The following is a 23,171-nucleotide window of genomic DNA, read 5'->3' as shown; positions in this document are numbered from 1 at the left end:
TTCTTGAAAATTCCTCATAGAACACTTTTTAAAGAAAATCTCATATCAACAATTTTCTCTCTGTATCAATTTTCCTATATTTATTTGATGAGAAATAGGTTTTTCCAAGCTTCCTCTAAGCACCTTGCATAACCCACTTCACCCCAAGATACTTCTAACAACAATTAAAATCAGTGACTAACTTGTAAAATTCCAAAAAAGCTACAACAAAATTTTCTGCTTAAATGAGGTCAATAGAGTAATCTCTAAATTGACAAAAAAAAATTCCATCTGTAGACTTAATTCACGCAGTACAGTCTACAATGGATTTAATTTTTACTTTGATAACACATACATTTCAACGTAGGTACCTAATCTTATCTTATGAGTAAAAAATGAATACAAAAATGTGGTGTGAGGCAACACCTGAAATAAGACACTTGAAATTAGGTGAATTCCCACCGCAAGTTGTTATGATGACTATCATGAATAACAACTCTATCAACAATCGATGTTAATCACTTGGATTATGTTTATTAAGTATGTTGTCATGAATTGAGCAATATGCGCGTATTTTTTTTTTTTGCTTTACATTTCGCGATGCTTGTGGTGCGAGAACTCTTGGCATGAGGAAAGGGGAAGAAAGAGTTTTTTTTTCTGTGCACTTGGATGGCTTCTGGAGGAGCTCTTATTACACCATCCATGCTTTGGGAGTGAGGGTGTAATTTTATCTGGAAACCATCTTGTGTGATGCACATATTTTTCATGAGACATGGAGAAGCCAAGTACTGTGGTCTTTTCAATATTTAATTGCTAATCTTGTCTCCCCTGAATGCACTCGGAACACACATAAACGTGGGGAAAATTTATGGGGCTTATATACGCCTCTGCTGATGCCCACGACACCTTCTGCTGTCTCAATGTCGTCTCGTGGTGCTCAGTCTCAACTCCATCGGTGAAAGTGCCGGAGGTGTGCACCATATACTGTGAGGGGGGCATAGTTTATTCGTTTCGTTGTGCTTGTATTGTGGTGCTCTTTGGGAAAATGACGCGAATTTTGGATGTGCCTCTCGTCCGGATGGATGGCCCAATTGATGGCCCAATAAATACCCAAGTGACCACCCAGCTGAGGAGCTACAGCAAGTGGGCACCCTGCGAACAGGGTGTGACAATGGTATGGCGCGATCTCAGTATTTATGCACTAACTGGAGGCAATTCAAGCACCCAACATAGGGGTCTCAAGCGCATCATCAATAACGTGACGGGTGTTGTGAGATCTGGAACATTGATGGCACTGATGGGGGCCAGTGGTGCCGGGAAGAGTACCCTCATGTCAGCACTGGCGTGCAGGGAGGCACCGGGGACCATCATTCACGGTGATATACTGGTCAATGGGCGAAAAGTGGGACCATTTATGCACACCATGAGTGGTTTTGTGCATCAAGAAGATCTCTTTGTGGGCACCTTAACCGTCCTCGAGCACCTCACTTTTATGGTGAATCTCAAAGTGGATCGACGTATGTCACAGAGGGACAAGGAGCACCTCATAGATGAACTCATTCAACGATCTGGATTGACAATGTGCACAAATACCCGAATTGGGCACGCTGGGGATGGGAAGGTGCTCTCAGGGGGTGAAAAGAAGAGGCTGGCATTTGCCACCGAGCTCATAACGAAGCCCAATATTCTCTTCTGCGATGAACCCACAACCGGGTTGGATTCCTTCTCAGCTCGGTACATTGTGCGAACGCTGCAAGATCTCGCACGACAGGGTACAGCAATAATTTGCACCATTCACCAACCCTCCAGTGAACTCTTTTCAATGTTCCACGAAGTTATGCTCCTCACAGAGGGACGGGTAGCTTTTATGGGTCCACCGCGGGATGCTCTGGCATTTTTCGCGGAGCACGGACATCAATGCCCCGATAATTACAATCCAGCGGATTTCATGATTGGCCTCCTGGCCACTTATCCGGGAGATGAGAACACATCCAGGCGTACAGCTCATCGCATTTGTGATTTGTTTGCGGTGAGCCCAATGGCTGAGCAACGCGATATTGTGGTGAACCTTGAATACCATATGGCCGAGAAGGCGGAATTTGACATTGAGGGACACCATGGGAGAAGAATGCGCAATCTGCGCTGGTATAAGAAGATTTATTGGCTCGTTTATCGTGCTTTCCTGTCGGTGACACGCGATTCGAGCATTCAAACACTGAGGATTGTACAAAAAATCGTAATAACAGCCATACAATTTTCTCTCATTCAACCATTCTCTCTCACACACTTGTAGTACCTACCTACCTATATGTATGTACATAATTCGTAGTACATATATTTTTTTGTTAATATCCTCCCCTGTACTCCTGTTACCTTTAGCAAATTGTTCAAGTGCAGCGGCAAATTTAATTTATTTTCAATTTCAATTCTTTTCTCTTTTTCCACCCCCGCCGCAATCGACATTAGGGTATTGCCATAACAGCGGGATTGTGCTTTATTGGTGCTGTGGATAAAACACAAAAGGGCATCCAGGCGATGCAAGGTGTAATTTTCATTTGTGTCTCAGAAAATACCTTCGTCCCCATGTACTCAGTCCTCTCGACATTCCCACAAGACTTCCCATTGCTGCTGCGGGAGAAAAAGTCCGGCCTCTACAGCATCGGTCAATACTACATTGCCCACTTATTGGCAATGACACCGGGCTTAGTGTTCGAACCACTCATCTTCATGTGCATCGGCTACTGGCTCATGGGATTGCGACAGACCTTCTATGCTTTTGGCATGACCGTACTGGCTGCCATTATGTCAATGCATGCCTCTACAGCATGTGGCTACTTCTTCTCGGCAGTCTTCAACAATGTCCCCCTTGCACTGGCATGTCTTGTACCCTTTGACAATGTTCTCATGATGACATCCGGTATCTTTATCCAACTTGACACACTTCCGGAGTACCTGGCATGGACCAAATACTTATCATGGCTAATGTACTCATCTGAGACTATGGCCATTGTTCAGTGGGAGAATATTAGTTGGTATACCACAATCGTGGCATACCAAGTATTGTAATCGTCGGAAAAACCGACCACCACAGATCGGGCTCAAACTTGGTATGAGCACGTTTTAGACATCCCACATTACGAAAATGGTGGTGGAAAATTTTTGATCCGGCCGGCCTGCCGGCCTGCCGGCCTGCCGGCCGGCCGGCCTGCCGGGCAGGACTCCACATTTTGCATTATAGCTCGAGAACGGTAACAGATAAAGACTTCGGGTTTGAAGTTTTCTATAGAAATGTGGGTGTAAAATTTCATTTTTTCGCATTTTCAAAATCCAAGATGGCCGCCGTCCGCCATTTTGAACCACCGTCAACCACTTCCCTTACAGCTAGAGATCTGAAATTTTAGTATGTTGTAGAGCTTAGTGAGATGTTTTCATCAACAATTCATACTTGAAAATCGGTCAAGCGGTTTAGCAAATATGGCGGTCTAAAGCAAAAAGTGTTTTTTCGATATAACTCGAGAACGGCTTGACCGATTTTGACCATCTTAGTATCAAATGAAAGGTATTGAGAAGCCCTACAACTGTCTAGAACATTCGAAGTTTCAAAAACATCCGCAAGAGGCGCTAAAAACAAAAACAAAAATTGCCTAACTTTAAGGGGCTATATCTCCCAACATCTGTTATCGTTTTCCTTTAAATTTTGATATGTTGTAGCCTGACTCAATATCTTTCATCAGTCCGAAAATGAAGAAATTCTATGTCGCCGTTTAGAAGATATAGCCATTTGAAAAATTCTTGAATTTGAAAAGTTCTTAGAGTCATATCTCCTGAACTGCTTGACCGATTTTGCTCAACTTGATATCAAATTAAAGGTTTTGCAAAACTCTACAACTTTCTGGAACATCAGAAACCTCTAAAACCATTCCTTGAGGACAAAAAGTGCAAAAAACTGTTTTCGTAGAACAAAAATCCGCCATTTTGTGTTCTGGAGGTGACCTTGAAATGTATCTAAATGTATGTCAGATTATAGCTTATTTCAATACCTTTCCATAACTAATCATGAAATTTCTGTAAGTCTAATAGAACTTGAGATATGAGCATTTTTATCCATAAAAATGCTGATTTTCTAAGAGAAATTGGACTCTCATCCATTTATGCCTAATTTAAAAATATGTTTTTGTAATTAAAAGATTTTTTTCACATGTAAGATTATTATTTCTCTATATTTTTGAATTATTTTATTGTTTCTCATTCTTTTTCGATTTTTTGAGCTTTTTAACGGGAAAGATAATTCAAATTTCTTCACGCCAATCGCAGCAACTAACGATTTATCGACAAAGTCAAAACAATACAAAATAAAAAAAGAGTCACACAAAAGAAAAATCAGTGAAAAGTTTTTGAGGTTTTAAAGCTTTAAGTGAGATTTAAATAAAACCAAGTGCTGTAATATGGAAGGAGGAAGAAAGGAGAGAACTGGCCAAGGTGGCCGCATGATGGGAAAAACATTTTCGTCGCAGAAAAAGGTACGTTTCTTTCAATGAAATAATGACTCGCTATCCGTGGAAGAAAGAATGATCCATTTCGTTTTACAAAATTAAACTTTTGAGTTAATTTATGTACTTATTAGTTGGTATACCACAATCGTGGCATACCAAGTATTGTAATCATCGGAAAAACCGACCACCTCAGATCGGGCTCAAACTTGGTATGAGCACGTTTTAGACATCCCACATTACGAAAATGGTGGTGGAAAATTTTTGATCCGGCCGGCCTGCCGGCCGGCCTGCCGGCCGGTGCGCCAAACTTTGGCTTATAACTCGAGAACAGTAACAGATAGAGACTTCCGGTTTGAAGTTTTCTATAGAAATGTGGGTGTAAAATTTCATTTTTTCGCATTTTCAAAATCCAAGATGGCCGCCGTCCACCATTTTGAAATACCGTCGACCAGTTCCCTTAAAGCTAGAGGTCTGAAATTTTAGTATGTTGTAGAGCTCAGTGAGATGTTTTCATCAACAAATCATACTTGAAAATCGGTCGAGCGGTTTAGCAAATATGGCGGCCTAAAGCAAAAAGTGTTTTTTCGATATAACTCGAGAACGGCTTGACCGATTTTGACCATCTTGGTATCAAATGAAAGGTATTGAGAAGCCCTACAACTGTCTAGAACATTTCAAGTTACAAAAACATCCGCAAGAGGCGCTAAAAACAAAAACAAAAATTGCCTAACTTTAAGGGGCTATATCTCCCAACATCTGTTATCGTTTTCCTTTAAATTTTGATATGTTGTAGCCTGACTCAATATCTTTCATCAGTCCAAAAATGAAGAAATTCTATGTTACCGTTTAGAAGATATAGCCATTTGAAAAATTCTTGAATTTGAAAAGTTCTAAGAGTCATATCTCTTGAACGGATTGTCCGATTTTGCTCAATTTGGTATCAAATTAAAGGTTTTGCAATTTTCTACAACTTTCTGGAACATCAGAAAACTCTAAAACCATTCCTTGAGGACAAAAAGTCCAAAAAACTGTTTTGGTCAAACAAAAATCCGCAATTTCGTGTTCTGGAGGTGACCTTGAAATGTATCGAAATATATGTCAAATTATAGCTTATTTCAATACCTTTCCAAAACTAGTCAAGAAATTTCTGTATGTGCAATAGAACTTGAAATATAACCATTTTTGTCTTTCGAATTGATGAATTTCATTAAAAAATCAACTTTGCCTACTAATACTACTTAAAAATTAAATTACAACGCATAGACTGACCCATCCGCGTTGTGGTATACCAACTCTAATAACTGGACGCGTTATGATTGACTTTACAATATAAGTAGCGTGTCAACATTATCAAACTTAAAACCATGGCAAAGCATCTTCTCAACCTCCTTTCCACAAATTTATTTTCATTTTCTTTGTTTATTTTCATTGACCTATTTTTACATTTGATGTTTTTTTTATTTATTTTGTAAAATTAAAATAGAAAAACAATCTTTCTAATGAATATTTATGATATTTTGCGAATCTCCGGGGGTAAGGAGTCAGGGTTTATGAAGAGTGTGACTACTAAAACATATTAACAATTTTTTCATACAAATTTTCAGATTTAAATTTTTTTTTAAAAAGTTTAAAAATACCAAATTTTAATACTTTTCATGTAATGTTTAGTCTTAATATACTTATATTTTTTAAACTTCAAAGAAAAGCCTGAGCCGATTAAACTTTTATCAGGGACTTCATAGGTTTATTTCCATGTTTATCTGTTTTTTTTCCTATAATTTCATATTAGTTGGTATACCACAATCGTGGCATACCAAGTATTGTAATCGTCGGAAAAACCGACCACCTCGGATCGGGCTCAAACTTGGTATGAGCATGTTTTAGACATCCCACATTATGAAAATGGTGGTGGAAAATTTTTGATCCGGCCGGCCGTCCTGCCGGCCGGTGCGCCAAACTTTGCCTTATAGCTCAAGAACTGTAACAGATAGAGACTTCCGGTTTGAAGTTTTCTATAGAAATGTGGGTATAAATTTTCATATTTTCGCATTTTCAAAATCCAAGATGGCCGCCGTCCGCCATTTTGAAACACCGTCAACCAGTTCCCTTATAGCTAGAGGTCTGAAATTTTAGTATGTTGTATAGCTCAGTGAGACGTTTTCATCAACAATTCATACTTGACAATCGGTCAAGCGGTTTAGCAAATATGGCGGCCTAAAGCAAAAAGTGTTTTTTCGATATAACTCGAGAACGGCTTGACCGATTTTGACCATCTTGGTATCAAATGAAAGGTATTGAGAAGCCCTACAACTGTCTAGAACATTTCAAGTTTCAGAAACATCCGCAAGAGGCGCTAAAAACAAAAACAAAAATTGCCTAACTTTAAGGGGCTATATCTCCCAACATCTGTTATCGTTTTTCTTTAAATTTTGATATGTTGTGGCCTGACTTAATATCTTTCATCAGTCCGAAAATGAAGAAATTCTATGTCGCCGTTTAGAAGATATAGCCATTTGAAAAATTCTTGAATTTGAAAAGTTCTAAGAGCCATATCTCTTGAACCGCTTGTCCGATTTGACTCAACTTAGTATCAAATTAAAGGTTTTGCAATTATCTACATCTTTCTAGAACATCAGAAACCTCTAGAATCATTCTTTCAGGACGAAAAGTGCAAAAAACTGTTTTGGTAGAACATAAATCCGCCATTTTGTATTCTGGGGGTGACCTTGAAATGTATCGAAATATATGTCAGATTATAGCTTATTTCAATACCTTTCCAGAACTAGTCAAGAAATTTCTGTAGGTCTAATAGAACTTAAGATATAAGCATTTTAATCTGTCAAATTACTAAATTTTACAAAAAATCCACTTTGCCTACTAATATTACTCACAAATTAAATTACAACGCATAGACTGACCCATCCGCGTTGTGGTATACCAACTCTAATAACTGGACGCGTTATGATTGACTTTTCTTTTGTAACGTTTTACATTCATTTATTAACATTTAAAGTTCTGTTCCTAAAGTAATTGACTTTTTGTTTCTAACGTTTGATGTTTATTTCAACGTGTATCATTTTTTATAAAATTTTAAAACCCTTTTTCAATTTTTTATTTTATTTTTAACTTAAAATAATTTATTTTGGGCTTAATATATGAACTCTTAAGGGTTTCAAGACACCCAAGAACCCCTTTCTAGACAATTACTTGTTTACTATTTGAATTTCTTTTCTAGGAATTTTTTTTAAATCAATTCTTTTATTTTTAAATAAGTCTTCTACATGTTAATATATACATTTTATAGTTTGTTATATTTTCCAGCCTTAGCTGTTTTCATATTGTTTGTGTTTTTACTTCCTATTTGTGTTTCTGTTCTGTTTAAATTTAGTTTAGTTTTCTTTTTAATCCATTCCCTTTTCTCCTTACCTAATCTGTACCATGCTGCTATATATATTTTACTTTTTTTTGTTTTTTAATAAAATTTTCTACAAATAAAATAGTTAACCGACTTATTTAACCTATATTAAATATTTACACCATAACATTTAATGAAAGTACAAAAAAATCTATCAAAATCTATTAAATAGCCCCTATTTCTCCTAATTTTCACAAAGCATTGAAAATTGTAATTTCAATTGATAATTTCCTTCAAAAAGACATCTTTTGAGAAAAATAATAAAATTTTCCTTCTTTTATTTTATGTTTTTGATATTTAATGGAAACGTTCAAATAATAATTTCTCATGTCGGAAAAATCGCGCTCAGTAAGACATTGAAATCGTGATATACATTTATATATGTAGAATGTTTGTGTTCGTTCTGTTAAACAATTAACAATTAGTACCTAACTAATCATATTACGGGTCACGCTATCTTTATTTAATCGATTTGCGAAATAATACCTTGACCCTTAACCCCTTGATGAGGAATAGCAGTATATGTATATAGATCAATATCAGACATTGTACGTCTTTCTTAAATTATTAAACAAAGCAAATACCAATGGTACTGAATTACAATTAATTAGTCTTTTGATGAATAGCACAATCAATGTCACCCTTCCATGAAACATGAAATGGAATATATAGTACCTACCAGAGAGAGATTTGGTGCGGGGGATGCTTTGCCTTGGATGGTGAAGAAGTCCTACTGTATTGTATGCTATGTGTAGCTGGTGTGTGTATATCGCTCAAACTGTATGACTTCTCTAGGTTGCCCAGTCGAACCCAATTTGCCGTGCTTGGAAAATGGGGATGCCGTGTTGGATCAATACAGCTTCTCAGCCAACAATCTGACCAGAGATTTATGTGCACTTTGTGGCTTTTACGTGGTCTTCCATTTTCTTGCCTATTTATTTCTCTGGCGCAGAACAAAGAAATAGCCACCAATTGTATTCAACTTCATCACCACACTCCTCGCACTGACTCAGAGAGACCATCGATTATGAACCATCAAGAGGTCATCGTCACAATAGGCTCTAAAGCATCCCCCTTTTGTCAGGAATCCACGCGAATTCCCCACCCTCATGAAAAAATTCACCCCCTTGTTGCTCTTTTATCGCGAAAATTTTGTGTATATATATTTTAATTAATGTCACGACAAGAGTGCCTCAGTGTACTTAATAAGCTGTCGCTTTTTCGAGAGTTAATTATAAATGGAAATCTCTTTGTAAGTGAAGTATATAGATTTTAATGAGAAATAAATTTTGTGCAAATTTACCGTGAACTGTATATTGGTGGCAAAGGTGGCAATGTGGAGTAAAAACAAAAAAAAACAATGGGTAATGAATTGAGTGCAGAAGATGGCAAAAGAACCACATACGTAAAAAGTTCCACCTTCTACTGACCTTACACCCCCTCCCCATTCGTAGTGTGTACCTGCGCTTTAATGGTGCGATATAGTGTGTGCCTGCTGAATCCGTAATCTCCATCACCTCACACCCACCCTCTTTGCTACCTACCTACATGTATATAGCACATTCTTTACCCACAGTTCCAATTCTCACTCTGTATTCCTCACCTTGGTGTACCCACCTTGATACATACTGCATGAGTTGCTCACTAAGGTGATGTTTCATTAAAATAGATTAGCCGCTCTGGGATGATTCTGGCTTTTTAATGAAATTTCTGATTAAGTACGCTCCCGTTTTGTTGGTGTTTTACCTCCACCATCAACCCATACAAGAGTATAGTTGAAGCAGAATACGCGCTGGGTATTCATTCCATGGGTAATTCGAGCTTTTGGGCGGTGTACAACATACATACATACATAGTACAGCATAGCGTTGACGCGTAAACCACAAGAGAAAAATTCCTTTCCAGCAACGACATTATTAAGCTAAAATGACATCCGGACTAGAATCAAAATTAATTTGAAATAATTCCACATTTAAACAAGGTTGTCACAAACACCACATAAGAGAGTTAATATATAATCCCCACATACATAGTACATGCGCCCCATGCGCCCATGTTCTGGGTATACCCATGATGTGCATATTAAATCTGACCCACTTTCATTTCATTCAGTATTGTTTATTCACCCAAAAGAGACAAAAGCAATAATGACATTAACAATAATACTATTAAATGTCACACAACTTAAATTGCATGGAATTTTAGAATTTTACTTTAATTAAAATTAATGATTCCACATTTGAATGCACTGGAAAAAATATATATAATCCACCACCGCAAAGTAATGCGATAATAAAATTAATGAAATTGATATTTCAGAGAAATGCTTATTAAAATCGTTTAATCTTTTTTTTTTTGGTTTTGTGTTTTCAATCTACAGTGGGGTTCCGCAGTAAAACGTCTATTAATTTAAATTTTGACAATTTATTAACCAAGATTTGGCCATTGTTATATTTAGTACGTTTGTCAATGTTACTTTGTTGACTTTGAGTGTATAAAAATAGCATAAAAAGTTTCTTTTTTTATAAAGTCAAAGAGATTCGATTAACCCTTTTGCGATTTTTAGGTCATACGTAAATCCAAACGTGAAACATTTTTTTCTATTTTTTTTATGAATGTAATTGTTTCTCCAAGTTGTTAATGCAAAAAATTCACGCAAAAGAAGCCAGGGAAGACGTTCTGACTGAGAAAAGTCCTCTAAAAGCATCCACAGAATACATATCGTGATTAAAAGAGCGCATGTTTCAATGTGTCACATGGACGCGAAAGGGTTAAAGAAAATTTCTTGTGTGAAATATAAAGATTTTTGGTTGAAAACTTACTTTCGTAGTCCTGGGTTAAGGGTTTAATAAACCTTCTGTACGCTGAAGCTCAAAAAGCTCAAATGCCTTAAATAAGAAATTGGAAAATGTTTTACTGCGAAGCCCCACTGTAAGTCAGATTAATATTAATATTAACAAAAAAGATATATTTCAGATTAAAAGTACGATTTTAAATCGATGCAATTGCGGTTAGAACCTCAAATATGGCCAATAAAATTTCATAAATTTGCTCTGCATAAATATTAGCTCTCTTCAGGGGTGTTGCTCTTGTGCAATTGGAGTGAAATTCTAACAATTTCTGCGCAACACTCAAAACACATTAAATATGAGTGAATGGCCATAAAAGAGGTTTATTTTGCGACAGCAATTGCTACAATTGGCAACATATGAGTGATCGATTTAGTGATTGTGTCACTCTATGATACACATCGTAAATCTCTTATCAATATTGCCAGCAATTATCGCACATGGCACCCCCTACCCCAATGAAAGCTCGGGTGCTAAATAAAATAATTTACCCTCCGTTCCGCATTTTAATGGCATGTGTGTGTACGAAAGCTACGCGTTTTGCTATAAAAGGGTAATTTTAAAGGAGCGTCGTCTTAGAAATGTTGTATAGCACAAATGGGTTTATGCGTGGCTGGAAGTCTGAAAATTTTAGCACCATACCTCCTTGTGAAATCCCTTCCACCCTCCCTCCATGAAAATGGCTTTCAGTGTAACTTTATCACATATACACGTAGTATTAATAATATAGATTTTCGATAAAGTGTCAAAATCGCGCGAGGAAAATTGGCTTCACAAGTCTCACTCAGGCTGCAAAGTGGAAATTCCCGGCAGGCATTTATACTGACGGGGCGCGGTGGTGTAATATTCCTTTGAAGAGGTACCAATTTTGAATCACAGACTGGGTGAAAGTGAACTTTTTCCCTCATATATTTCTCTAGCACGAAGAAAAGCTTTCAATATATGTATCCTCACACCGGTATTTCTTTACACACAATCTCTCTTACCTTTTACACACAATGTCAATTTTATGAACAACACATTCGCGTGTACCTCCGCGGGAAGCTTTAAATGAAATTGCTGTAGGATTTATTCATAATTTTTACTGTGCTTTACAATTAATTCTCCACCCTCTCTCTGTACTACGCGTATCCCTTCCAGATCCAATGCAAGATATACTTCCCTTTTCCCTATGTACCTACGTACAATTGGTACACTCTGAAAATTTTGAGCATGAATCCTAGATATTTAGACATTTCATAAAATATGGATTTTAATTAACATTGCCATGTCCCTCCTAGAAATGTCTTAAGTTGAATCTTGGGACTTTAAGACTAATCTTAGTTCCTTGGGTAAATCTAGGTGGGATTTCGTCTCTAAGATCCAGATTAAACACTCAAATATTTGGTCGGAATTGCCATTATATGCATAATATATTAATCCTTTTAGTATAATATATAAATAGGGAAAACGGGGTTATTTTGTGCATTGCAAAACATGGACTCAAATTGCGATGTTTTGAAAGCTTATTTGAGAGCTTTTATTTCTAAGTTATTGACCTCATCTTTTGATGAACTTTAATTTAATGTTTTTTTCTTATATTTTATTTAATAAATTATTTTAATATGGCATTCTGTTGTAGGTATTACTTATACCGCAAAATGGGATATTTTATGATTTATTTTATGAGACAATTTTAAGGGAGTTATCACACTTGAGCTCTAAGCGCTTGATGCTTAAGATTTTACATGTGGAAAAACGAGAAAAAATACCGTTGTTTTCTCTTTCATACTCACATAGAGGTTATGATGCTCAAGCACTTGGAGCTTAAGTGTGATAGCCCCGTAAGACTTTGAATTACAAAGGGAAACTTAGCTAAAATCTGAGAACTTTGAAAATAGAAATTATTTTCATTGCTTTTTACTCCCACGTCAAAAAATATATAGTTCAAAATCAAATCATAAAATTTCATGTAGAATAACACAGATTTCGGACCAATAGAGGCTTTTACTTTTTTACCTTAAAGAATATTATTTAAGCATTAAAATTGAGCTTTAAGTTTCAAATGCAAAAAAATACAAATTGACTAAAAATTCCCTTTAACGTTTAAGAAAATCCTTAAATTTCCACAAAGATAATGGAAAAAATTAGCTTTAAACATAAGAAAATTCCTTTAAACTCAAACTTTAAGCAATTTCCCCAATTTGACGATTAATTCTCTGGAAATAAATATGAATTCCTCTGAGTGTAGCTTTGTGATAAATTATGTAGGGAAGAAATGAAAAAAAGCTCCCTGTATAGGGGGAAAATGCTTGTCATTCCAGAGGGTATTGATGGTGTAAATATGTAAAGCAGGCGCACAAGAAATAAATTGTATGTAAATGACTAATCAATTTAGTAATTGGTGGATACGCTTTTCCACTCTTTTGCTACCCCATTCGCCTCTATAATTTAGTTGGTGTAAACTTGCCTTTCCTCCACACAATATTTGTCGCACATACAGTGATGACCTCAAAAGAAATTTAATTTAATTCCCTCTCTTCGACTTTTTGCACCCCCTCAACCTCTCCCTCGACGTCCATCAAACTCTCCGCAATATTGTGGGCTTAAGTCAGATGATTAGTTTACATGGGGTGAGTGGCAGATCAATGGGGAATCTATAATGGAGTGAGAATCTATAATAAGTCAACAGACAGGATATCCCGTGCCGCAGGAAGTGCTGGACAAGCGTGCGGATGAGCTTGCAAATGAATTAAATTTTGCAAAATGAAAGGATTTTGCCCCTTGATGCAATAAGAGCTAAATTGATGGTTTAATTGATTTTGTATATAAACAGTGATTGGAATTTAGGGATAATAATAGTAAATAAGGACAATATGCTGCTCTTCATTCTATACCTACTATACCTATATTGTCGTAAATTAATCCAATTATTGACGATTTTTCCATGTGAATCTTAAACTTTAAACATTTTATCCTTTCTCTGCTTTGTTTTATTTTTTTTTTAAATAAAATAAATTGTCTCTTGTAGAGAAAAAAGTATTTTATTTAAACTTCCTCCCCAAGAATAGAAGAAAATATATATTTACATGTACTATTGATGTTTGCAGTACATGGCATTAGAAAGACTGTTGTTGACTGGTAAATTTAATTCAAAACCCATATAAAGATATGAATGACACGTCAAAATTGTGGGAGTAAAACAAGAAATTGTGAATGGATCTGAGGATCATGCTGTGAATTCCTCTCACAGCGCAACCAATCAGGCCCCCTCCCCCTGTTATCCCTTGGCCTGTGTACCCTCCTCTGGAGTTGGTATAAATTGTAAATTGATTTTTGGCGTCACCTGATGGAAATTTGTCGGTTACTCAACATACACATACACCGCATTTCACCATGAGAATTGAATCGGGCGGTGTCGGTAGGGTGGAAGAGGATGGTTTCCTTTCTCTCTCTCTCTCTCTCTCTCTCTCTCTCTCTTGGAATAAAAACCCCAAATATGTAGGTGGATGGCACACGGAGATGAAGGAAACAAGAAGAGAGAAAAAAATGAGAAAAGAAAATAGCAATGTTGGAGGAAAAAAAAACATTCGGAGGAGAAGGAAAGTTGAAAAGTGGATATTACAAGGGAAAATGCCAACACATGGCTGCTTCAGAAAAGCAGTTGTCCAAATAGGGGAATCGTTGGGAGCCAAGGAAGTGATTCGAATAATATGGGATCGTATAAAATACGACTTGGATGTGATGATTATTTGGGTGGGGGAGGTAAAAAGCAAATATATAATCTAATATTGTGCTCCATTTCTCTTTTCATCCAAACTCCCATCACCACACCAATGTGGTGTGCTCACGTTGATTGAACTCTTTCCGCAGAAGATTTTCTTACAGCTCTCCTGTGCAGGAATAGGCAAAAAGTGAAGGAAAATACATTAGAATTAAGTTTGAATTTACTTAAATCTGACATTCTAACACAGAGAGAATTTTTAGAATTATCAGAAAAGAATATTTAGAAAAAAAAACAGATTTATTCTTCAAAAAAGGAAAACAAGGATATAGTCCTGACTTGATATAGACCTTGAAGGAATTTATTCACTTTGAAGCTAAATATTCTTACATCGTTGCAAGAAAATTAGTAGTGTTTAAAGAAATTAATTGGCTTGAAAAGTTTTTAAAAATTGCTTAAAAAATAACTTTAAAAAAAAACATTTAGCATGTTCGAACGTAAAAATCATTGAAAATCTATTTCAAAAATTCAATTTATAATCCTTTCTCTAAATCCTTTAAAATTGTGTCAACAGGATATCTTTCTTCTCAATGTGAAAGTCAAGGAAAATCCACGGGAAGAGCTTTTTCTAAATGTCGTGTAATCCTTTTTTTAATAAACTCAAAAAGACATTTCCTTCCGTGATTTCTTCCCCTGAAAGGCTCAAACAATTTCTGACCCAAAAATGTAAGAGCCCCAAGAATGCTACATACCTATATACATAATAGGTACATATGTATGTATATATGTAGTAAAACCACTACTTTAAGATGTACGCTACATATAGGATGATGGTGGAAAAAGCAGCACAATGTGCTATACCTTCACGTACCGAATGTGTCACAAGTTGTAACGATTCGTTTCTGGTCACCCCACAGAGTGGAGAACATTCACTTTCCCATATAATATGTATGTACATATATATCTATTTCGGCGCGATCTGTATGTAATAAAAGGAGTCCTTATATGCGGTCACGTATCTTCCTATATAAAATGGGTGAGTATATTGTAAAATGTAGAAAGCCGGACCTTAAGTCAAGCGGAAGGAATAAGCATGGAGTAGAATAAGTAGAATGAGGAGTTTGAGCTGAAAAAAAAAGTGTAGAGAAAAACCAAAAAGTAAGTCACATGGACGAAGACCGAACCCTGTATCAGGGAGACACACAGTTACAACATCTATATGGAATGCCAAGAATATTTTTAGGACAAGTTATCTCCTTGTTCTCCCGATTCGGCAGAATGGAGCACAGTGCTCCATAGCCCAGTGTATTGGAGAATAGGAGCCAAAATCAAATAGGAAAATAGACGAAAAAGGCAAGAAAAAAAAGTATATTTCCTTTTCGTTTTATCATACAATTGTAAGGAAGAAGAAAAATGGTTTTCTTCACCCCAAACCATCCCCATGTACCCCATTTTGAAAATGTATTCCAACATGGCGGGCGTTTAACTAATCGAATGCAATGCTCACGAAATGGAAGCGGAAGAATTTTTCGATACAGTTTCCGAGAAAATGTGTTTGGATTGAATGAGTCGAACATAAATTATTCACTTGCTAAAGCTTTCGAAGAGAGTTTTTCTGCAAAAAAAGGGAAAAGGAAAATGTGATGGCAGATGGATATTCCTTTACCATGATTTGTGTTTGGTTTATATTACGAGTTTAGAGGTTGCCTTATGGGTTGTTAAATTAAATTCAGAAATTGTAATTAAAATAGGGGAGAATGGGGTTGTGCTTCGGAAAATCAAAGTTCTGTTTAAAGCATCAAGATTTGTTTAATATTAATTGAATTTTGCATTAAAAATAACTAATTTTAGCTGAAACAAAACTCTTAAAGAGTACCTACATAGTGTACAAGAATATACTTAAAAATCCAACTTGCAAATGAAACAAACAAGAATACTAGTCTATTATTCTTGTAATACTTTGAAAATAAAATGTGCACAGCAGAGTAAATTCCTTTGATGTATCACTATAGGGGAAGTATCTTTTTGTAAAATTAAAATGATCCATTTTGTGCGATTACATTTATAAGTTGTAAGATTTTCCTGGAAAATGGTGTCACTGCACAGCACAAAAAGCTCGAAAATATATACTTTTATGCTCACAATTTCCGCCCGAAGCTCCTTAATGATTAAACATTCTCCATTTTTTTTTCATTTTCTCGCAGGGACAAACGGTGCAGCACAACCACAAAGCCGGTGTGATAATGAGCAGCAGTGATTTGGCTCTGCAAGGGATTACAAGGCATCAAGCCGGAAATTACACATGTATCGCCTCCAACGTCGAGGGTGATGGCGAGAGCAATGTTGTTGAGCTTCGCGTAATGTGTAAGTACCAATTCGTAACATCAAACACATTTTGAAATTACCTCTCTCGGTTTTATGCATTTTAATTTTTTTTTCTCACTCGAAATTACACCTCCCCCAACTTTCATGGTTCACACAAAAATAAAATTACCAAACGCACCCAAATGAAATAAAACAATGTCAACCAACTAACCCACTCTCGTTAGGCGGTATCCGGGTGAAAATAAATTTTGCCAGGAAATGCGGAGAGAGGTCATAAATAAAATACATTGCCTCATTCTTTCACTCCAAGTGAGTTCTTTACTCTAGAAATCCAATAAAATAAAATCTATTAGCACAATCACAAAAAAGGCAAATACACATTGATATATTTCACAATAAGCCCACCATTATCTAGTTTCTTTTTTACATCTTAGACACCCAAATGGGATTGTGTAGCTTTCGTTTAAGAACTTTTGTGGGAGAATAAAAGAGGAAGAACATATTGTCTCGTGTGATAAAATAATTCGTTAGATGTAAAAAAATGTTAAATAATTTTGATTACCAAAAGGAGATTTTATTCAATATTATTATTGAGTCATGGTGTCCTTTGAGGAAACAAGTAAGGCACAGATAATTTTATTAAGGAAAAGGATCAAAAGAAAGTGAGTTAGAATTAGAAGTTTGGTTATGCATATATTTATTTATAATATCACCTCACGAACCGGCGAAATTAAAGCCTTATTATAAAGCTTATTTTAATATTTACTTGACTCTGAATTTTCACAAAAAGGGAATTTTCAGTTGGCTCCATGTAATTGAGACTCAAAAACGACTTTTTACGACGGAATCGTCTTATTCAGACTCAGCTTTTGCCTAATGTAGACTCAGTCTTTACCTAATAGTGACTCAATTTTTAACTAATGTTGACTAAATCTTTACATTCTCTATCTACAAATAATCAATAAAAATTAAGCAATATAGAGAGAGCCGCTCCATATTCTCATCCATTAATATTTCAATAAATAAATCCATAAATTATAAATAAATTATTCAGTTCTTTCTGAGACTATAAAAATGTACAGTATACAGGTGATTTAAAAAAAAAAAAGGATCAAAAGAAAATTAGTTAGAAGTTTTGATATATTTATTTTAATACCAAACCCCCACGAACCGGCGAAATTAAAGCCTTTATGTTACATTAAATGGGGTCCGGAGACTAACGTCGATGGAGATTAAAGCCATTATTATTAAACTTATTATTTACTTGACTCTGAATTTTTATATAAAAAAAAGGAATTTTTATTTTATGGATCTTTTTTATCCAAATTCTGAAGATCCAAGGACACTCTTACAAATAATTAATAAAAATTAAGCAATAGAGAAAGCTTCTCCTCCACATTCTCTTTCATTAATGTTTTACTAAATAAATCCATAAATTATTAATAAATTATTCAGTCCTTTCGGAGACTATAAAAATGTAAAAAATATTGCATTATTCAGATCTTTTAGCAAAAGATTAAAAATTCTCCAATATTTTATTCATAACAAAGTAGCAAAAGAAAGTGTAGGAAGACAAATAAATTTGAGAATTTAGGTCGTATTTGAGGGACCTTCATCAAAAAGATAGCGATAGGGAGGGGATAAAGGGATATCTAAAAGAAAGGATAGGATGAGACGAGGAAGTTGAATATACTTATCACCTGAAATTCTATTTACAAATGAACACACCAGTGTGAACAAAAACCAAAAAAAGGGATGAGAATAAAAATCTCCAATTTCCCCAGTATATAGCACAAGAGATAGTCAAGTTCAATAAAATGCCTGTTTATGTAAACCACACCGAAACACTTCTGTGAACTGTCTGCAGAGGGTAGCGGTGGGATGGGGAGAGGAGTATGGCATTTAATGAACGCGCCCGAAATCCACGGGAAACTTATAAAAGCTTTTCCTCGTATGCATCGTCGGGAAGCAAACTACCATGGCACCAAACTCCAGCATTTTAGTACTTACCTAAAGGTATGGGAAGAAAACTCGTATGGCACTGTGAAAATCCGCATATATACGTGAAAATGGAATGTGATGGAATTGCAGAGAGATTTGACTTCCTCCTCCTTCATAGGATGACACCACGTATAAAAGTGATTTTTCTTCTCAAGCCCTTTTTTTGTCTCTAAAATAATGCCTCCTTTACCCTATAATATAGGAAAATGTCCTGGAAAATGCAGAGATTTGCTAAATTTATCCCACAATGGGAAGCATAATTTGTTAGAAATTAAATTACAGGCTTTAGGTTTTGATGCTTTTTGAGGACGTTGACTGGTGCCTCAAATAATTGGGAGGTAGTCCAAACTAATAGGGCACAAAATTGCCCATTCAATCCAATCAGTACACATCAAAGGCGTGAATTTCATGTCAAAATCTGAACTTCAATCCTGAACCTTTCAGTGTCTGAAAATAAAAGAGCAATAAAAACGCTTTCATTTTGCATTCCATCGATACCCATGTCAGATAGAACAATATTTTATACTACCGAGAAGTCACTCTAGTAACCGCACATATGCATTTATGTAGTCTTTTTTACTTACATATATAAAAAAAATTAATTGCATGAATTTGCAAAAGGGGAGTTTTGCAATTTCATTAAATATATAACACAAACTACATATATTACATATGCACATTATATATATAAAAAGCTGTTTTTCGTTTTTCGGACGTCAAACACTACATCCCAGGGAGAGATGGTTGTGAGTAAAACATTGGAATCTCGTTTTTCTCTCATTCCGGTGTGTTTATATGTGAAATTGAAACTTTGTTGTAAAACTAATTAATCGCAGAGTGCAAAAGTTTCCACCCAAAGCACCCGTTTTGCGGAGTATTGTGCCATCTATAGTTTTGGAGTAAAATGCCCTTATTTGAATTCTAACATCAAGCCAATGCATAAATATATTCGTGGAAATGTATATTTCAGCATAAGGGTGCCGACACTAAATAATTCGAGCGAAGGGGTCAAAAAACTAATTAAAATAGTGTACAATAGTTGTAAATAAAGTTTTGCTCACCCTATCACTCCCATTTGCATCACTCGCTTGGCCTTTATTTATTGATTTTAGGGTTGTGGCGATGGGCAAAATGGAATGAGGGTTAAATTTAAATTTAATTCATTAGGAGATCTACTCTTCAATCTTTTGCTCTATTTTGCCGAATAGGTGGTAATTATTTAAATTTAGGGGAGATTTGGGTAGAGTTAATCTCAACTTTCAAGAAAAGCTCGGAAAGCTACTCTGCAATGCAAGAGTTTCTCACAGTCAAGTAGGAAAATTGTTTTTTTTCCTCCAGGGAACGTCAGGAAAATTCTTAATTCTGTAATCAACAAATGAAATTTTCCAGAGCTTTCAACACTCTGTGTACCATCCTCAATGGCTGATGAAGGATAATTTATTCAATCAAACATACAAACAAAGAAAAAATGACATTTCTATAAAATTTCTCGTTAATAATTTGATTCTTTTTAAAAAAAAAAAATATTATTTCAAAAAATTTAATTTAATTAAAAGAAATAGTAACATGTAGCCCCTAATTCCCCTACTTACCGTCATATTTTTCTTTCAATATACATTTGAAAGTCAATACAGACAATTCCTTAAGTCCTTTTTGCAAAAGTTCAAAGTTAGCTTTCCTCATCAACTTTTGAGTGTTCGAGATTAAGCTTTTATATAACAATAAGGTACTGAATTCCTGATTAACACAAAAACTTTTACTCCAACTTCCTCTTTTCTTTTTCCATATAATGTACCTTTTTGTAATTTCCCATTATTGGTCCACTTTAAACAGTTCGATAGAGTTTATATAAGCAAAATCCTTAATTCTCATGTAATATGCAATGTTAGCCTCAAAAATTTTCCAAGTGAGTAAAAATGAAGAATTCAAAAAAGAATTTTTTAATTTAAATTTTTCCCTAATTACTTATGCTGATATATGAAATGATTTAACAGAAATAAAATCAACAATGTTCAGTAATTCTATGCTTGATAAGAACCAAATAAAAAATCGAACACAAAAGGTTTGATTTCAATCATCATCTCTGCTGCATATTAAACGTAATTAAAATGTCTATTATTCCATATTAATTGAGGTAGGTATTTGATTAATAGGATTTCGAGTAAATTCCTGATTAGCTATGATATGCATAATTACGTATGTAATGAATGTTAACATACATATCAATCCACATGATCCAAATGCTAATAATGCTTGTTGACTTGGAGTTTACTGTCCGCAACCCCAAATTCAATTCAAATACAAATTTTTCATGAAATAAAGATTTCTCTTATTTGTTACCACAAATCCCATAACTTTTGCTGAATTTCTTACAATAAAATAGCATATTGAATAAACAATCACTGTGGAGAGTCCTTCTTGTTACCTTTTTTTACTGACGCAGCGTTTGCATGTGTGATAATACCGCCAGATCAGACCTATGGGAATTTATGTATGTATTTGGCCAATCTGCCAGGGAAAAAAAAAGGAAAAAAAAGTGAATGGGTTGATCTGAGAGGCAGAAGATGTGTAAACCCAAAAAAATCAAATGACTTCATTTACGGTCCGAAATCAGACTCCGTTTTCCATTTGCACAGCACACGTTTGGGGACCAACATCTTCGCCACTGTTCAAGTCGTAAAATTTTAAGACACCCCTCTGATTTATCCCCCACACTTTTTTTCCCCACAGGTTAGGGTGACACTCATGAAAAAAAATCCATATGTGGAGTGGAATGAAATGTCCATAAATACAACATCCACCCATAAAAAATTTAATGCCGGACCCACAAAATACACGCAATCACTTTAATAAAATCTTCATGAGTATCGTTGACCGTTTTTTATTGTAAAATCAAAGTTCCTATATATAGAAAAAATATCTATGTGATTTTTTCACTGTTTGTTTTCTTTTAACATTATTTTGCATTTTCATTGATTGGAAAGAATTTATAGGTGAAGCTTTTTGACTTCTCTCCTGACTTTGCGTCAATGTTCAATGTTGAAATAAAATTAAATATGCTCATCCAGAAGTTCCTTTATTAATTATAGATTATAATAAGTAATATTCTGGACAGACAGAATGATTAAACTTTTCAACTCATTTCAAAATAATTTTCCTAAAAGCTTTTAATAGAAATATTTACATCAGGGAAGCTTTTTATATATATATTTTTCATAAGCTGTCAAAGATAAATTCCAGAAGAAAATGAGATGAATAGTGTTGAAAAATTTATAATACCTAAAAATAGAAGAAACTTTTATAATAACTTTATAACTTATAACTTTTACAGTCTTGATTCATCCCTCAGTGAAAGCTTGAAAATTGTCATAAAAACAATTTATAAGAGCTTTTTTGCTTTAAATGTAGATTTTAAAAAATCATAATTTTTGTAGGAGCCTTGTACAAATTTACCTGTATATAATACCTTTAATTTTCTATCAATGCAGTAAGAGAAACACCTACAAAATTATTTAAACCAAAAAATTAACGTTGATTTATTTTTAAAAGAAAATTTAAAAAAAAATGAAAAATAGATTGAATCTGTCAAAAATCTTTTCTGTCCTATTTAAGAATTTTAGGAATGTAAGACTTTTAGTATAAATAATGTTAAAAATATTGAAAGATTTTTACATTTCTTTTCTTTCGTGTTAAAGAAAGACATTTTTCCAAATTTCCTCAGAAAATTTCCAAACGCGTTTTGGAAAAACAAATCGTTTGTTTCTTTATTCTGACGTATAAGAAAATTCAAAAAAATACTAATCTTACAACTGCTTTTGAGTTATAAGAAAAGAAAAGATTTGTGACAGAAATCGATCTCGTTTCAGAAAATGCTTCAGAAATAACAAAAGCTCATTGCAAAGCTCCCTATGTAATTACATGGCAAATGATAAAAATTCTTCAAAATATTTTGTTAATTTTTCATTTTCTCGCTTTAAAATTCACCTAAAAGTTAGAGAATAAAATTTTGATTAAAATTTAATTCATATCAATTTGAATTTAAGTAAAATCTCCCTCCTAATTCTACTTTTTAAATGAAAATCCATTCATAAAGCTGCGATACCGCCAAAGTCAAAATGTCGATAGCTACATACATACATATGGTAGGTAGTATAGTCATGTATATCCATTTGGCAAAATGCCCTGTGAATCTTGTTATGACGTGTCTATAAAACGCAAAGTCAATCCTGCAAAGAAAACACCCCCAAATAAGCTGGGGCTAAAACCGGAGGTTTTTGCCCTCACCCGCCTCGAAAACGAAAGAAAATAAATATGGAATGCTTTCATTCTTTTCCCACGCAACCACCGACTTTGGGCAATTCTTCATTGATTTTGGCTCCCCATTTCTATACACACTGGAGGGTGTG

General features: G+C 34.9%; 3 protein-coding genes across 3 annotated transcripts in view; 2 read left to right on the top strand and 1 right to left on the bottom strand.

Annotated features, from left to right (window-relative positions):
* The window catches only part of LOC129792167 (alkaline phosphatase-like), a 531,254-nt gene that overhangs the window by 298,057 nt on the left and 210,026 nt on the right, over positions 1–23,171 (bottom strand). The gene's annotated exons all lie outside the window — the stretch shown is intronic.
* LOC129791887 (protein scarlet) lies at positions 628–9,187 on the top strand. Its single transcript, XM_055830504.1, has 4 exons — positions 628–2,215; positions 2,446–3,006; positions 5,796–5,805; positions 8,683–9,187. The coding sequence occupies exons 1-4, from the start codon at positions 848–850 to the stop codon at positions 8,850–8,852; spliced, it is 2,109 nt and encodes a 702-aa protein (XP_055686479.1). The 5' UTR covers positions 628–847; the 3' UTR covers positions 8,853–9,187.
* LOC129786944 (nephrin-like) overlaps positions 15,950–23,171 on the top strand; it is a 42,103-nt gene continuing 34,881 nt past the window's right edge. Inside the window, exons 1-2 of the mRNA XM_055822211.1 lie at positions 15,950–15,976; positions 16,644–16,803. Of these exons, the coding sequence (XP_055678186.1) occupies positions 15,950–15,976; positions 16,644–16,803 (187 nt within the window). The remainder of the gene's footprint in view (positions 15,977–16,643; positions 16,804–23,171) is intronic.

This window comes from Lutzomyia longipalpis, chromosome 1 (assembly GCF_024334085.1).
Source record: "Lutzomyia longipalpis isolate SR_M1_2022 chromosome 1, ASM2433408v1".
In the NCBI taxonomy this organism is placed as follows: Eukaryota; Metazoa; Arthropoda; class Insecta; order Diptera; family Psychodidae; genus Lutzomyia; species Lutzomyia longipalpis.
Note: the sequence above shows the minus strand (reverse complement) of the source record. Positions and strands in the feature narration are given on the sequence as shown.